The 17,235-nt window shown below is 39.9% G+C and overlaps 2 protein-coding genes across 4 annotated transcripts in view; one reads left to right on the top strand and one right to left on the bottom strand.

Annotated features, from left to right (window-relative positions):
* SPATA1 (spermatogenesis associated 1) overlaps positions 1 to 16,994 on the bottom strand; it is a 24,015-nt gene extending 7,021 nt beyond the window's left edge. The window contains exons 1-10 of one of the 3 annotated variants that reach the window (XM_064455420.1): positions 15,520 to 16,994; positions 10,882 to 10,988; positions 7,244 to 7,388; positions 5,089 to 5,123; positions 4,656 to 4,893; positions 4,311 to 4,547; positions 2,439 to 2,583; positions 2,227 to 2,287; positions 1,130 to 1,247; positions 176 to 301 (exon numbers count right to left, since the gene is read on the bottom strand). In XM_064455420.1, coding sequence (XP_064311490.1) covers positions 176 to 301; positions 1,130 to 1,247; positions 2,227 to 2,287; positions 2,439 to 2,583; positions 4,311 to 4,547; positions 4,656 to 4,893; positions 5,089 to 5,123; positions 7,244 to 7,268 — 985 coding nt within the window. In that variant the 5' untranslated portion in view covers positions 7,269 to 7,388; positions 10,882 to 10,988; positions 15,520 to 16,994. Of the gene's footprint in view, positions 1 to 175; positions 302 to 1,129; positions 1,248 to 2,226; positions 2,288 to 2,438; positions 2,584 to 4,310; positions 4,548 to 4,655; positions 4,975 to 5,069; positions 5,124 to 7,243; positions 7,389 to 10,881; positions 10,989 to 11,878; positions 13,422 to 15,519 lie in introns of those variants that run through there. The other 2 variants (XM_064455418.1, XM_064455419.1) reach the window with 2 other exon arrangements.
* On the top strand, positions 13,389 to 17,235 carry GNG5 (G protein subunit gamma 5). Its single transcript, XM_064455423.1, has 3 exons — positions 13,389 to 13,580; positions 14,642 to 14,797; positions 16,992 to 17,235. The coding sequence occupies exons 1-2, from the start codon at positions 13,500 to 13,502 to the stop codon at positions 14,765 to 14,767; spliced, it is 207 nt and encodes a 68-aa protein (XP_064311493.1). The 5' UTR covers positions 13,389 to 13,499; the 3' UTR covers positions 14,768 to 14,797; positions 16,992 to 17,235.

Here is a 17,235-nt window from a genome sequence, read left to right as displayed (position 1 = left end):
TTGCAACCTTGAATCTTTCCAGCGTACTGTTATCCAAATGAGCCTTCTCAGAGCTATTGGTTAGCAAACTGCTCTCTCTGTAATTAAGCTCACTGACAATGAGACAGAGATTTTCACATTGGTTTCAGTGTCATTTTTCAATCATTCCAAATTCCAAAAGAAATTAAAAGTGTACCGTGGTATCTCCTCAGCTTATTTTGTTCCAGTAGCCCTTTCGCTTTACTCATCAGTTCTTCTCTAGTTTTTTCCATATGCCTTCTGTCTTTCTTCATTTGTTGCAATTGTTCTACCATCTTGTTTTCTAAAGATATTATAATTATATTTAGCAAGCATCTGGATACTGTAAGCAGGAAGGCTCAGTCAAGATTTTTGTAATGCACCATTCATAAATCATGCCAAAATCTCTGTCAGAACAGGCAGCAGAAATTCTTTTATTTTAATAAACTATCTCTAACATTTTTCAAAATGGCTGGTGCGTTAGAAAAAAGTAAGAAATCCAGCATTCATACACACACACAAACAAGTAAACACCCTTTTATATTCGTAGACAATGTATCACCAATACTATATATTCAAGATATATATACACTGCATACATCGAAAACTCTTGCCACGTGAAGCCAAGAAAGCCTCCAAAAGACTATTTCCTGCTCAAAATACTTTGCAATATCAACTATAGCAAAATCTTGCCTTAAACTCCAGCTGGTCGTAGGCAGGATGGTACCTCAGACTTTCACTAGTCTGCAACGATAGGTCGATCACTTGCCTTCTCACTATCCTCCTCCACCACCACAGTGGAGGATCCTCGGCAACACTACTAGTAGTTTTCTTTGCTACATTCACAGGAGCCAGCAGTATTTCATCCGATCCCCCTCCTTTTCTCCTTCCAACCCCAAGTCCACAAGTTGGGTTTTCTAATGCTGGGAACCTGACATGCTGTTTGTGCTATGAATAGCCCGTGGAATTATAAATGCTTGGATTTTTCCACCCACAAATTAAAATTTGTAACAATACTGTGACTGAACGTATGTGCAAATTCTTTCATAAAGCAGGTATTTCTGTTTTCACTAACTATTCAGTCGTGACTAAATGTTCACTCCCCTGCAACTTCTTGGAATCACATACTCACTTTCTGCCTGAATTGCAGGAACTTGAGCTGGATTTACAGAAAGCGCTAGAAAAGGCAGACTAGGAGGTGAAATATCTTCTTTTGGACGAGTAAGATGATTTTTCTTGTTCTGATATACCTAGAGAGTCAAAAGACACAACTATGAGCACATAACTCATAATCCTGAATAGTTGTATTAGACATATGCCCTGGAAGTGGCCTGAGCGAGTGGGAAGGCTGAATTTGAATTCTGCATACAAGCTTTTCTATTCTGTTACCAGTACAAATGTTTACTAAATTACAAACAGCTGGACCTCTGCCAATAAAATCAGAACACTGAACACTTATATTGCAGAGAACATATGGACAGAAATGTAGACTATTGCTAATTGTTCTTGCCCATGTCCATAACCCCACAAGTTACTGACACTCCCACGCACGACCTCAAAGCTGCCATCTGGCTCATTGCTTATGAAGGCTAGACTGCCCATTTCTAAATCAAAATCTATAAAAGCAGATTTTCACTTTCATTAGTATTATCATAAGGCTCCACTACAATCACTTCTGCACAAGAGCTCACAGATGACAGTTAATAGTGACAGCTGTTTCGCTGTATGATTGCGTGTGTCTTGTGCCTTCCTAAATATGTTCTTATTCTGATGTTATAACTATATCATACATATGTTTTAAAGAATTTTATAGTTTTTCTTATCAGAAGTTTTGCCTGAAAGAAGACAGATTTATCTCACAGGAAATACAAAATTATAAAAATGTCACCGATAAAACCAATACAATGTGATGTCAAGAAGCTGTAAAAAAAATTCAGCTAACATTAATAAGACTGAGATAGTAATTATTGTATATGTAGTTCCTGTTAAATGATAACCAGAGGTATAACTTCTGATGACTTCACTGTTTAGCAATACAGTTTATTTCTCATTAGCAAATCTGCAAAGTACCAGTGCATGTATTAATTTTTCTTAATTACTCTCAAACCTATATTTGAATCTTTCATATTTCTAATGAGTTATCTGTCTTATAAAATTAGACTATTTGTAGGTGGAGGACTATGTTTATTGCTCCAGATTGCTATGAATATGTTACCTTGAAAAACACACCTGACTATCCAGTTTTTCACCAGGGTCAGCTGTAGAGCTGCTAGTTCCATGTTGCTGCAAGCTAGAGATAAAATCAAAGCAGCAAGTGAAAATTCATGTAACAAAATTGTTTTTTCACCATTTTTTTTTTCATTTATTTGATGTCTGTAAAAAATTTTTCTAGTTATGAATTAACATTGTCCATTATTTTATCAGAATCATAATTTACTAACCTTTGGGTTTTGTGTACATATTCTGTGCTTTGGTCTTTCATTGTTTGAGGAATTCCAGAATCCTGTGTTCTGGGTCTTCTTAGTTTGGTATCTTTTTGGTGCTTATTATTTTCCATGTTTGTAACAAGCAGTTCGGTGCTTAGTTCTGTGACAGGATAATGATGATCAAAATATATAGACTATACTCACAGAATTCAAGCTTTTTTGGCTGTCAATGCCTGACCTTTCCAACCTGTATTAGAAATTCAGTTAATCAATCCAATAAATAAGCTTATCTCTGGGGTATGGAAATGTTGTATGAATAACAGAAGAAAGAAATAAAGATAAATAAAGAAATAAGGGTTAAGAAAGGTATTTTTGTTTTGAAAATTTGTATCTAACTAATTCTGGTAACTTGTACAGGAAAGATTATCACAGATAAACCACGTAATTATTTCACCTCCCCTAAACTAATGCTGTATCTAACACTTTCTGGCTTTCAGAGACTGGAGATCCCCTACAAACTGCAGCCAGCAAAGAAAGGGACAGCAAAATGTTTTGCATTTAAATATTAATTAATAAACGTTATCTGCTTTAAAATATATACAATAAATATTCCAAGATAAAATTGCTGACAGACATTACCTTTACTTCATGCTACAAAGTCCTACATCCTTCATCATGTACAAGAAAGTTTTGGAAAACTTTTCGATCATATATATATGCACATATATATGTAAATATACATACATATTTGTATATTAAGTGGTCTCATACTTAATATCAGTTAACATGATGATGGAGGGACAAAGCTATTTTTGACAGATTATGATTTGGAACTGAAATTACTGAAAAAGTCATCCATGAAAACCTGTTTTAATACACTCTCCAGACACATCTCAAAGACAATACCCAAACTTTTTTTTCTTATTCGAAGTACTGGATATCCAGAATATCATTCTAACTGAGATCTATAAGGTGCCCATACCTATGAAAAAAAAATAATATTGCCTCATTTAATACCTATTCATTAAAAATTTGGAATAGAATGAAAGCCACCTTTTTTACATTAACTGTAAAATACTACTCAAGTTAAAACTTGTCCTTCAAAAGCATTTCCTTAAAACCAGTTTGTTATAATTTTGTTGTTAAAATAACATTGGTCATTCCAATCCAATTTAAATGTGTCAATAATTTCTTTCTTGGTAATCACTAAAAATTTAGGATTATTAAGAACACTAGAATACTGTTCAGAGATTTAATGGCTGCCAGTATCCATAGGACAAGCCATTTTAAAGCAGTAGTAGTTAACAGGTCTCTTCCAAACAACATTTTCTATTTTGGCACAGAACTCCTATCTAGCTTATATGTGCTTTAAACCCCTCCAAAGAGCTCTTCCACCTCTCATTTTAGGAATGCCACTGTTCAATAGCATATAAACAAACATTATACAGGAACGAGGGGAGGAAACATTTCCTCTTCAGTAGTAATGTAGCCACGGACAAGATGACAATGAAAGTTTAAGTGCCTGAATGCTTTCCCTGATGTACTGATAACAAGATATTTTCATTTAAAATTGCTGTTGAATTACAGGATCATTATCCTCCAGTCTTTACAGTACCTGTTTAGTAATTTATTTTCATGTAAGATTAGACAAATGCACAAACTATAGCGAAGTGTTTCCCTGTATCAGTACACTGTGATAAAGCACTCATCCAAAGTAAAAGCTATAGCTCTTTGAAAGATATTATTATTGTTATTAAAATGAGACTGTTGTTCTGATAGCAATATGCCAACTCATGCTGTAACTGTAGATTTCTTAAAACTCAGCTTTACTCTGCCAACTTTCTAAAATGCATGCTTTACCAAAAAGATGACAATGAACAGTAGTACCCTTTTGATATTCAATGTGATTTTGAGGTGTTTGGTTATTCTGGCCTTGTTCATCACCGCCGTTTACATGAAGAGTAAGAGCAGTTCCTTTGGCTTTGTCATTCCACTTAGGAGATTTATGCTCTTTTTGATTCTGGCTGAGATGATTTTGCTGAGATGTCTGTAATAGCATATCACTCTCTCCAGACTCCCACTCTGCAGGACTGGAGAAGAGAGATCCACTGGATCCATTTTGATCTGCATAATAATTGATATTGGAAAAGAGAAGTATTATTTTATTGTTAATGTTAACCACAATAGTCATTGTCCTTCATCATCCAGCTCCACTGCATTGGTTAAACTTGCCTTTTTCTCTAAACTGTATCTGTTTTTCTTGAATCCTGTTGTTATGGTCTTGCTCGTGTTTTGTGTGCAAAACTGGAACAGGTTCTGTCCCATCCCATTTCACAGGACTGTGCACTTCCTGATTTTCTAGCCGATAACTGCTTTGTATGCTTTCTAAAAATCGTTTGCTTTTTTCAGGTTTTTGTTGGGGAAGACTGGGTAATCTTGATCCATTAGCTCCTGCATTAAAGTGATGTCTCTGTTGAGTTGATGATGACAATGGATAAACATCTTCAAAGCATTCCACTCCAGGTAATAAATATAATTCAGGGTAAAGTGCCTATAATATGCAGTATATTAATCAGAAACAAAAGAGGAAATGTGCAATATAAAAAGTTTCTGAAAATGATAGCTTAAAAGCCATAAAATACATACATAAGGGGGGGCAAATGACCTCAGTTCCAGTTCCGTTTCTTGCTTTGCATTCACCTTGGAAGATAAAGAATGGAAGCATAATCAATAAAGCATATTGATGTTTTATATGTTATATGATGTTTATATGTTAATGTTGCATATGACTTAATTTCTGTATTCTATCATCTTCTTTACATAGTACATTTTTCTTAACCAGCACTATCATCTGTAAGGCCCTGATGGGGAAGCAGGAATACAGAATACGATTCTATTTTTTGACATGGCCCTAAAATTTTGTCTATTTTTCAAAATCTAAATCAGACCCACATGAGTACATGGATGAACTGAATAAATTCCTTTACCCTTTGCACTTTCTCTTATGGTTCAAAGGACCTGATCCAACAGTCACAGCGTAAGAAAGGCTGTCTTTACCAGAAGTTGCTTCAAGCTGAATCTGAATGAAAATGACACAATTTTCTCTATTTACCTGATAGACCACTGCAAAATATTTAATGTATATATACATAAACCCCCCTACGTCTCTCTTATGTCTTCTTATTTATTGTTTTGATATTCTTTGTGTGATACACATATTCAGATTTCAACAGTTGTCCTAAAAGCAAAGTCTAAGATAATCAACATATATTTGAAAGATGTGCTTGAACAGGAAAAAAAGAAATCTGAGCTTACATTTAAATAATTAAATTGAACTAAACATGGGGCCAAATTCTGTTCTCAATAATGGCCAGGCAATGCCATTGATTCACCATTAAGAGAGACAGGCTGTATGAAAGAAAAGCAAGAGAAAATGAACATGGTTTAGATTTATGTTTCTTTTTCATTTACAGACCCTTACTTGCAAGTAGGGTACAGCTCTTAGTACTGATTACGTTGCTACTCTTGTGAAACAGAAAACCTTGGCAGGGAGAAGCCCCACTCAACAAATATTTGGTCACTGAGATGTAATTCAATAAGGTTACCATGACCCTAAACAACAAATAAACCAGTTCGTTTATTGCTTTACACTTTGTTATAAACAACAAGCAACAGTAAATACCCCGAATTAAAACTGTACCTTTAATTTGTCACTAAAGTCTTCACTTTTATCTACCATTATCTTTAACTCTCTATTAAAGTAAAATACTTTAATAAATTCCTGACATTCTAAAGGAAGCTGGAAAATTTCTCCATTTATCTAAGAACTATCAGTGGAGAAGAAAATATACCACCTTACTTATTACCATGCAGTTAAAACCACCTCAATTCTTTGAAGACATATGCACATTTTTGGATTCAGATTGTGTCACAGTCTTTAAGTTTCTCTTCAGATTCTTCCACCTAGTTTTTGCACATTACTTAGTATTTATTCTACTCTTCCATGTGGGTAACCCTAGTGATAACTCAACTACAGATGAAATCAAGAACAGCACCAAATTTCCAGCTTGCCATTAATTTCCAAATCTGTGAGAAACAGAGGTGAAATGAGAAGTGAAAAAGTATTCTATACCTATGTATATCACTTAAGTCTTTGTGTATTACACGAAAAGCTTTTAGACAGACTGATTTTCAAGTTTATTTAATCTTTAGCTATAGTTTTTAAGATATAAATATATAGAGAATCAGTGTGAGGAAAAGTTATGATTCACAAACGTAGGTTTTTGATCACATTAATATGAGGCTGTATGACTGGACTAATTATTGGAACATAAACATACATCCAGAGACGTTTTCATTCAGGGACTGATCTTTAAAGGCTTTTGGGCAGGTCACAGCAGGAACCATTAGAGGAACTCTGACTTCCTCGACTTCCATTGCAAATTCTTCAAGTGCTATATTCCCAACCATGTACTGGTAATAATGACCTTAGGAGGATTTTTTTTTTTTAAAATGCAACCAGATGTGTCATATTTAATCCATTGTCTTATCAAAACTAGCATCTTTTCACTGTATGGCAACTAATTACATTGGATGCTTTAACGGATGTTTCAAATATACCTGTCCAGCTGCATCTTTGTGTTTGGGGAAGTAGATGTGCTCTGACAGGAACTTATGCTCCAGCATGTTTAAAAACAAATGCTAACAATGCTTCTGAAGTTATCTGTATTTTCTTGAGATATTATTTAATCTGCAAGAACAAAATCTGTGGTTTTCACTATAAAGCAGAAGAGCACTAAAGAAAAAAAATATTAACTTACCACTGCTAGTTTTTTCCCAATGCATTTTAAAAATTTGAATTTATCTGCAACTGCAACTCCACCCAGGTAGTCTCCAAGCTTCTCCCGTAGCACTCGTAATGTGATGAAAGGAGACACCCTAGAATGTTGTTATGCATTAATACATCTGCAAGATCAAATGATGATGGCTAGTTAGTAAGAGGGGGAAGATACTGCTATATACATGCTGGATTACATGGACAGAATGACCAAAAATGGGAACTATGTCCTAGAACTGAAGCTAATTACATATAGGCCAGAGACTCTTGGTGTGGTAGAGTCAGAATATTGTATCACATTGTGGTAGATTGTATTGCAAGGGCTGTCATAACATTAATTAGCAATATTCATATTTTAGGAACTCCATACAAAGGGAGAATATGAAAGTTGCTGAAATTTGAAAATGACTCCTTTGGAATGCTCTTGCTCATCTGCAGATGAAGAACAAAAACACTGGAAACTACAGTCAAGCATTTCCATACAAGTGACAAAGTTTCCTGGGGCTGGTTCAGGACTGTAGAACGTAGCCCTTCAAGCACTCAGGGCTAGAGGAGACTTCATCATTGCCCACTTTAAGTAGCAGGCACATTCCTTTGATTTTGTCTTCTCCAACACAGATTTACAGTGGGGTGTGTGCATGTGTACGTGCAGATGTATTTTAAATCAAAAGCAAACACTGCAGTGTGAACATGTCTGCCATAATTTGAGGATGAGAAAGCTGATGCAAATATTAATTGCATCATTTAATGTACTACTAGAAACCATGCAACTATTAAAGTAATGAGATGAGTATAAAAACCACTACAGAATAAAAAACATCTCCACAGAATAAAACCAAATGTGCAAGAGGCACACAAAAGCTCTGCAGCACAACATAAGCAATTTTAATTGCTCTTATACTGCCACATAAAATAAACCAGGGAACAAATTCAGACCTGAAACTGTTAATCACCCATGCTGATTATGTGTTAGTATACTACCTGGCATGATTTTGGCCTAGGCAGCTATCACTCTTCAAGCAATGCACAGACATAGCTTGGGGGATAACACATGCCATTCTCAGTAAACAGTATAGACAAGAACATGCCATCCCTTCGGTTTGGACAGATCTTCAATATTAACCTGTCAGGGTTTGCTTGCACTTTCAAACAGCCCTATATGCCTTCATTTCACACCCTAGGTATGTAAAAACATCCTCAGTTTCACCTCATAAACACAGTACTTCCGTGGGCTACAATGCTTCCTTTGCATTATTTCAAATACCCTGGACTTAGAGGATAAATCTGCCTTGGAGCACAGGCATGCAGCAGAGGAGACCAAAGTCTGCAGAGTAGACACATCTAGGCCACGCTGCTTGGTCCCTGTACATTTAGCTCCTATTTCTTCCCCAGCCATTTTTTGCCCACACTTGCTGCAGGTATTAGTCCTAATGTCATTTATTTCAAATGTATAAAAAAAATCTGATAGATGGATACATAATTCAATACACATCCTTCCAAGGTTTTATATGAGAACAGAGATGATACTTAATTCAAATATCTCTCATTCACTATGATTTCTTCAAGCTGATGTCTCAGAAGAGATATGACCCTTGAATGGTCTTCTGAAACCCAATAAATGCAAGCTCTTTCAGAGATAATTCTAACATTGCACATCCTTCACTGATAATGCCCATCCAAACCAGCAGGGAAATCTAAATCTAAGGCATTTATGAACAGCAGGAAAAACATCTAAGCAACTACAATGTATCGTGGAAGAAAATAATCTAGGTATACAGAACCTGAGATATAGGGCAGAAATTTATCTGACATTTATTTGCCAGTGCAGCTGCTAGGAACATATAATAATACATTTCTTACTTGCTGCCACTGGCTAGAAGAAGACTAGTCACATCCGAGTCATTTGCTTCAGGGTGTTCCTTTAAAAGTAATGCAAACTAGAGTTCATTGCAGGCATCTCATCTAGAAATAACAAAAGTATGGCTTCTGTGGCGAGGAATGAGGAATAAATAAAAGATCACAGAGGCTGAGAAATCAAGTTCATGGGAACAAGAACTCAGGGCCATAGACAATTACACACTTAATATTTTCCTCTAATTTCATGTTTAATGGAAGCGGCCTGTACTTAGGCCTAGGAATCCTTTGTTAAGCTGACTCAGACAGTACTAGGATAGTCAAGCTGACTGGACAGTGCTATCAACAATGTCCAAACAGCGTTAGTACCAGCAAGGCTGCAGTCCCCTCTCCCAGATTATAATAAGAGAAGTTTTTAATTTTTTTTTTTTGTTTTAAAGACAGTAATACACTGGTGAGGTGCTAGTTATTGCTAATGCTTAAGTACTGCAGCATGCAATAGTACCCATAGAATAACTGATTAGCAATTGTTTAAGACTCATTAGCAAGCAACAAATACCCAGACAGATATAAACCCACTGAAATCAATGAGAAGCCTAATTTAATTTGATACCTCCGAATTGACCCTTAGTGAAATAAATTTACACTAGAGAACAGTGGGCAGTGACAGATGTCCAATCACATGAAATTATTTGAAGTTGCTACTCCGGCCATGTATTTTGCACCTCTGCTGGAGACTAGAACAGCAAACAAAATGGATACATGCACTTACTTCCTCTGGATTTGAGCAGCCTTTCAACAGAAGAAGCTGCGAGAATGAATACATTCTGCCCTACATGCTCATACCTGACTGCTGTCAATCTTTTCAGCTACACAGTATATTGTCTTAAGTGGACAATACAAGCCTAAATTTAAATTAGTTAAAACCCATATTCCCTGGAGTTTAAGCTAAATTGACAGGTTTTGCACAGGAGCAGACAAGGGGTATGCAAAAGCTCCGTTTCAATACTCATCTTCACGTTATTAGCTTTTTCTACTACTTACCACACTAGATACACACAGATTTTGTGTGTAAAGAGTTTAGGAGTACAAAACAAACTTTCAAAGTTATGAAAGATTAAAACTGCAACTCTCTGCACCAGGTTTGGGCCTAGGACTGGGAACCAGGGTATTCTTTCACCAAGTCCTCTAAACAGCTACCTGAGAGCACACATAGCACATGGTGTAGAGCCCAACCTTTCAGAAATACTACTGAAGAAGAAAGAAGATATGCTGGTGTTTTCAAGGGCTGTAATGCTTCCCCTTGAGAAACATGGCTTACGCTCTTTCTCTGGACTGAGAGAGCTCAGATCGTCATTTCCCTGCTCCTGGGAATTGAGGGGTTGTCCCATCTTCATCAAGCCACTCTGTCTTGAAGCTGGCCCATTGCCAAAAAATAATTCAAGATTTTGAATCAGGCTCAAGGAGACAGAAAGAATATATAAGACTGTGAATTTCCAACCTAAATTATTCTGCAGAAATACTAGCACTGCTCTGGAAGTGCGTTTCAATGGTCTGCCCCAAAGGCTGCAATGGAGCTAAGACTGATACAGTCCAAATAAACATAGCGCTAGTCATGGGCATCACATACTCTCCAGAAATTATTAGAGAACAAGTCTCTTCTGAGAGATGTAACTGTGCTCTGTAGAGCAACAGCTGGACTAAATGACTGAAGGACAATGTAAAGGACCTACCTACCACGTACATGAAGCCTAAGAATATACCCACCTTATAAATCCAGCTGAGATGAATTTGCTAGCAAGAGCTACAGGAACTGTATTCAGCTTGAAGTTCCACACTTCTTCTGGGACATAAAAAACATGGAGCTCCACCAACTAAATAAAGAACAAATGATCGTAACTGTAGATATATTATAACCCTCTTCCCATATGCTTTGTTTTGCTTAGGTGTACTTTCTTCTGGAGGCAGGAACAGTTTCTTTGACGTTAGGCACATGGACTAGAAGAGTGAGGCTCTATCTGACAATGACGACTAGATAGTGAGAACAGTGATGAGCAGAGCAATTGTGATTGAATGCCAGCTGACAGCATCAAAATAAATCACATTAGAACAAGCTCAACAATGGAAATGAGACAAAAGAGAGCCTGTGCTACTGCTGTATGTCACTGCAACAGCAACGGTCAGAGATCACCAAAAACAGTCAAAACGCTGGAGCATGCCATGGTTATAAGAATCCTTCAGCTGAAATCCTACCTTTGTTCATCTCATAAAAAGCACAAAGCCCTGAAAGCTTGATCCAAACAGCCCCACAACTTGACCTGCCCAGCAAGAAAAAAACATTAAAAATATTTCTGACAGTTGTTAATATTAGCTACCCTGGAAGCACAGAAATGCTCCTGGTCACGTCTGCAAAAAGAATAACTAAGCCTGCTCTGAGCAAGGTTGACTTAGATTGTGTTCAAACCTGTAGTAGCTGTGGGACTGCCATTGTCTAGGTCTTGACATTTTTAGTGAAAATCAGGTGGTATTGACAAGGACGATACACTTCCCTATAACTAGAAGCCATGCAGATAAGCTATATTCAATATTTTTGCAATTGCTGAGTTACTAAACCAGAAGAGAATGCTTTCTATATATACATTAAAAGCACGGGTTTTTTCCTCTCAGGTCTCCTAGAAATGGTGCAGTGTCACTTATTTTAAAGTTTTTAAATTTTATTTGTGAAATATAAAAAATCTTTATGGAAAAGTACAAAAACTCTCACCTGTGATGTCTGAGGTCTCATCTGACTGAACGACATGTTGGTCCCTGTACTTGATCACAGCAAGTGCCAGGTGGGCTTTCTAATCTTCTTTTTGACTGAAACATTCTTTAAGAGTAAGTTTCATGATCATCTGTTACGTGATAAGGTACTCCATTAATATCCTTTATTTGCATTTACCGTTCTTCTTTCCATTTATGAAAATGGAAAAGTTGTTTCTGTGTTGAGGTAGAAAGCTTCCAGCTAACTGCAGACAAACAGACTCAACCACACCTTCTACACAAGTGAGTATCACCTAAGTAACTGGGGGAATTGCTAAATCCCAGCCCTGCAGCTCCGAGATCTGCCCTGGAGTATTTCCTCCTAACATTTCCTCCCCTTTCATAAAAATACTTCGGTTGTATATAATTTTCTACACAACTGTACTGCTTTCCTAAAGGCAGGATTTCCTAAATCCCCACAAAATGGGATTCTTGCAGGGTCTGGGTTTATCTCGGGTTTATCTCTGACAAAGGGACGATTATAGTGAACTGCAGCCAAGCCACGCGCACGGCACGTTGCGCCGGCCAAACGCAGTACTGCAAGGAAACCTGACTGTGCCGGGCGACCATGTCAGAAAAATGCTGTCATAAACTATAAACCATGGTTCTGCCCTAACCTTGTTATGACTTTCCTCAGTGCTCTCACTTTGAAGGCTCTCCCAGCACCTCAGAGGTTACAAACCTCTGATTTTCAGCCTGTTGAACGCCCTCGCTGTTCTCCTGATCGTCTCTCCAGCTCTCCCTCACGCCCCTGCTGTTTCTAATTCATCTTTTCTTCAGCGAGAGTGACCAGACCTTCCAGGTGACCCTCCAGGTCTTGCCCTGGCTCCACGCAGTGGAACTGGTATTTCCTCGTGTCAGCTGGAAGCACCTATTTAAAAGGGCCTGTGTCTCTACTTGCCTCACCGCAACGAGCTCTCACGATTGACCCGACTACAACACCCCGTCACTTGTCCGGTTATTCCCGACCAAAGGCACAGCAGGTTACGGCGCAAGTTCTTCCCATTAGTCCCCATGTATATGCAAGACGTCGCACTTTGCAGTACAACATGTCGCCCTGTTGCATTTTTCCAGGCTTTCTGCAGCAAACACCCGTCCCCTCTAGACTGTAGCCAAGACCCAAACACACTGGCAAGAGTAAAGTTCGTAACTTCAGTCATTACCCCTCAAAATAAGCTCCAAACTAGTAACTCACTGGGGTTTTTTGCCACAATACTTGCCACCTCGGTCTTAATATTGTCTCCATTTTTAACCCACTCTATAGATAAATGGGGCGGGGGATCTTATTTCTGCGTTTCCAGGCGGCTCCCCCCCCCTTCCCGGGCACGCAGAGCTGGCAGGCGAACAGCCACGAACCCCCGAGGACCAGGGACAACGCCGGGCCCGGGGCTGCCGCCCGCCCCTCGCTGCCGCTCCCGGTGCCGGTGCCGCCACCCGCCAGCGGCCCCGCAGCGCCCCCCGCGGCAGCGGCGGCCGCCCCGGTTGCGCAGGCGCCGCCGGGGCCGGAGAGTTTGGGACGCGCCGGGAAGTCGGTGCTGGGTGTGCCGCCGCCTGCCGTGCCCCCCGCCGCCGCCGCTCCCATCATGTCGGGCTCCTCCAACGTGGCGGCCATGAAGAAGGTGGTGCAGCAGCTGCGCCTGGAGGCCAGCGTGACTCGCGTGAAGGTGAGAAGCGGAGCCGGGACGGGACGGGGCGGACGCACCGCCATTACACACCGCCCCGGGGCAGCGCCCCGCGGCGCTCCTCGGAGCCGGCCGGGACGGGGCCGGCAGCTCCCACCCGCCCCGCCGGTCCTCCCTGGCGGCCGCGCCTCTCTCCCGGGCTTCAGCCCCGGGGCTCCCTCGGGGCTCCCCGGCCCAGCCTCGCCCCGGGGCGGCTGCGCAGCCGCGTCCCTTCCCGCTGCCGCCGCCTCTCGGGGCTTCCCTGCCCTCCCGCTGCAACGGGACCTTTACTCGGGACCCCCGGGGCCGCCCCCCGGCCGAGGCGCTCCGCCGGAGGGGGACGGACGCACCCCGCTCTCATTTCCTTGTTCGGGGGAGCGCCGTCTTGCACCGAAGCGGTGAGAAGGGCGGCTGGGGCCGGGCTGTGCCACAGGTGGCCTCGGCTGGCCTGGCCCCGGCGCTCCAAAATGGAGCCGTGGCTGCAAGAACGTGTGCGTTCGCGGGGCGAGGTGGGCCCGGTCGGCTGGCAGGAACCCCGGGGGAGCGGCAGAGGGGAGGCACCGGAGAGGATGCTGCTGTCTGAAACTTGGATCGTTCCTTTTTATGAGTTCAGAGTTACAGTAAGGAAAAGCAAGACAAAGAGTTTTTTCACTGTTCTGTTTTTAGGTAGGTACAGCCTACCAAAAAACCCCCTTTGCTGTCTCATGATAAGGATGGCTTTCCAAGGGAAGATAAAATCTTCACACCACTTCAGTTGAGTAGAGTGGCTTAAACTATAAGCAGTATTTTTAAACGATTTATGCTAAAACAAGGATCTTCATATACTTGACAGAACTTGTTGCTCATCTTTTACCCTTCAGGCTTAGAAGTTTAATATGAAAAATTTCCAAATTAATTCTTAGTAGTTAATTCAAGCCTAACTTCTTGCCTTTAAGAAACCAAAAATTTACAATGAAACTGTTGTATAAAACCAATTTAGCAATATTATTTGTACTTTTTGATGTAGTTACCTCCTCAGTGAAAAGTGCTCAGTGAATTCTAATGTCAGCTTTTATTGTGACTAGGTTTCTCAGGCTGCAGCAGACTTGAAGCAATTCTGCCTGCAGAACGCACAACATGATCCCCTACTGACAGGAGTATCATCAAGTACAAATCCATTCAGACCCCAGAAAGTTTGTTCATTTTTGTAATTATGTGAACTACTTCGGTATCTTTCAGTGGTAAGTTCTTGAATTACGATTCATAAACTGTTCTGTCATTAAAAATAGCTGGCTTTAAGTGAGACTGTATGTGTTAAGAGTATTCAGAAGAGACATCTGCCTTCTGCAGCTGGTGTTGGTCTAGATCCCCCTTTTGGGCCCCTCTTCCCCAGTTCTGGTCCTAGGTCCGTACTGGACACAGGCTGTTCCTATTAGGAGTAGCATTTAGCTGTTACAGAGCTGCTGCCAGTTTCTGTTGCTGGAGCAAAGGAGGGGTGGGGCCACCTACTCCTGAGCTATTTGGACTACGCTGGCTATACCTCAATTCTGCTGCATCTTCCTTCTGTGTAAGGGTGTTATTTCCCCTTTCTCACATAGGATTACTTGCCTAACAGCATACGTGGTGAGTCCTGACTGTGGCAGATAAAGCAAACTTTAGGTTCTTAAACTTTTACAGAGCACTTCCAAAAATAGGTTGGCAGTGTTGTCCAAGAAGAGCACTATCCCCTATGGGACACGCCCTCTAAACCAACAGAGAAAAGTACATAGTCCAAGGTATCAAGGCCTGTACTCCACTCAAATAAGCTACTACATGGGTAGCAGTTTCAGTAACTAGAAACAGTTAAATACTCCTTTGGATTTTCATTCCAAAACTTTTATAGGTTCATTAGCACTTCTGCCATCACTGTGAAGACTTACTCTGGCATTCCTTGAAAAATCTGGTGATTAGATTTTAGACTAACCTGTTTAGAAAGGTGAGTTTTAGGCCCACAGTAGTCTCAACAAGACTCAGGGTCACAGTACTTTGGTACTTTGCCCACAGTAAGTGTACGATAATTTTACTGTGCTCCTCTTCCCTGCTGCCCCTTGACTTGGATCTGTTGGGGATGAGAGCGTATACATTATTTCAAAGCACCTGATACACACTTAACCATAGTTCACAATCCTTAGAAATCTCATAGTGAGTCTTAACCTTGAAGAATTCTGGTTGTGTAGCTGACTTACATCAACCAAGGAACTGTAGTTTGCTAGATTTAAATTGCGTTACTTAAGCAGCTTTATAGAAAGGTGACCACAGTCAGACCGAGTTGTTAAAATTGTTCTTTAAAATTGTTCTCTCCTCAAGAAGACTGTAGAAAGCTTCCAAAAAGTTTGCGTATAAACAAGGTGGTTCATGCTAGTAAAGACCAGAGTAGTAACAGTTTAAATAATTAAGCATTAAGCCCTAACAAACAAAAATGCTTCCCCTGTTGTTTTGAGCAGTGAATTACAGCCGCGTAACTGAAATGTACTTGAGAGTTCTTGTAGCTTTTAAAGTTATTTCTATTGTGAATTTTATCAACTATTCTTAAAGATATTATTCTTGGACACTGACTTGTGTTCACATTACTGTAGCTTCAGCTTCAAGCAGTAATTCAAGGAAGAAATCAGATCATCTGTGAGCATTACAGACTGATAACCTATAAAAAGCCAAATAAACTGTACAGTTCCCCACTGAACTTTGCCAAGGTCTAGTAGTTCCTGGGTGTGGATGTCAGGAAATAACGTTTCCTCTGTCTCACACACAGGGGGCATAAAAGGCATAATACTTTCTTTCTCGGTTACAGCCCTTATCTTTCCCCTTTCTAAATCTGGAACAGAGCACTTGTTTCTGCTGATGTTACAGGCAGAAGTCACTAGAACAGTAGTTTGAGTGACACTACCTATATGGAAAATTTCCTTCGCTCTCTCTCTTGCAAGCACTTCCTCAAAATGGGTAATTTGTAGTTGTAATCCTGGTGTTTTCATGATGAGCCAACAGAGTTTGTGTTTGCACAGTCAGCACCACCTCTGTGGAGGTAAGAGGAAGTGTAATTTGTTAGTTACACAGACTCCCCCTGCTTTTCAAAGGTAAAGTAGGTGCCCCATATTTCTGTAGGCACCAAGTGACTGGGAACAACTTTTCCTGTCCTTCCCCTTAGCAGTTTGGCTTCCAGGAGGTGCTAAGCTTCAGTTCTTTTCCAACAGCTTTGATTATCTTCTTGTACCCTTGGCAATAGTTTAATGGTTTTAGAAGTTTATAAAATAAACTAATAGTTTTATAGAACAGCTGAGGACTTTTTTCCTTCTTAATAACTGTCCATGGCATACTCTAAAGGTACATGTTCTTAGAGTTGCTTCATTTAGCATTGATACTTGTCTAACTTTCTAACTACATTTTGGTTTTGTTTTTCAGATCTTATAGCATCTTTTCCTAGCTGCTGCTGTGTGTATGGGCAGAGTGCCTCAAGGAGTGGCCTGGTTTGAAGTCTGTACAAAAGCTTAGCTTTAACGTGCCAAATCTAACTGTAAAAATGCTACTGTTTTCAAACCTTTTACCATCTACCTCTCCAAATGAACTGTATGCTAGTCACAATACTTCTGTTTCATAAGGGAATCAGTTTTATATGCCAAGCAAAAAATAAATGTGTCTTGACTTA

This window comes from Phalacrocorax carbo, chromosome 6, assembly GCF_963921805.1.
Source record: "Phalacrocorax carbo chromosome 6, bPhaCar2.1, whole genome shotgun sequence".
In the NCBI taxonomy this organism is placed as follows: Eukaryota; Metazoa; Chordata; class Aves; order Suliformes; family Phalacrocoracidae; genus Phalacrocorax; species Phalacrocorax carbo.
This window is presented reverse-complemented; position numbering and strand designations above follow the sequence as displayed.

Coding starts and splice junctions, on each gene's coding strand:
- GNG5 (XM_064455423.1), top strand. CDS start 13,500: ATGTCGGGCTCCTCCAACGTGGCGGCCATGAAGAAGGTGGTGCAGCAG. Junction 13,581..14,641: donor CCAGCGTGACTCGCGTGAAG/GTGAGAAGCGGA, acceptor TATTGTGACTAG/GTTTCTCAGGCTGCAGCAGA.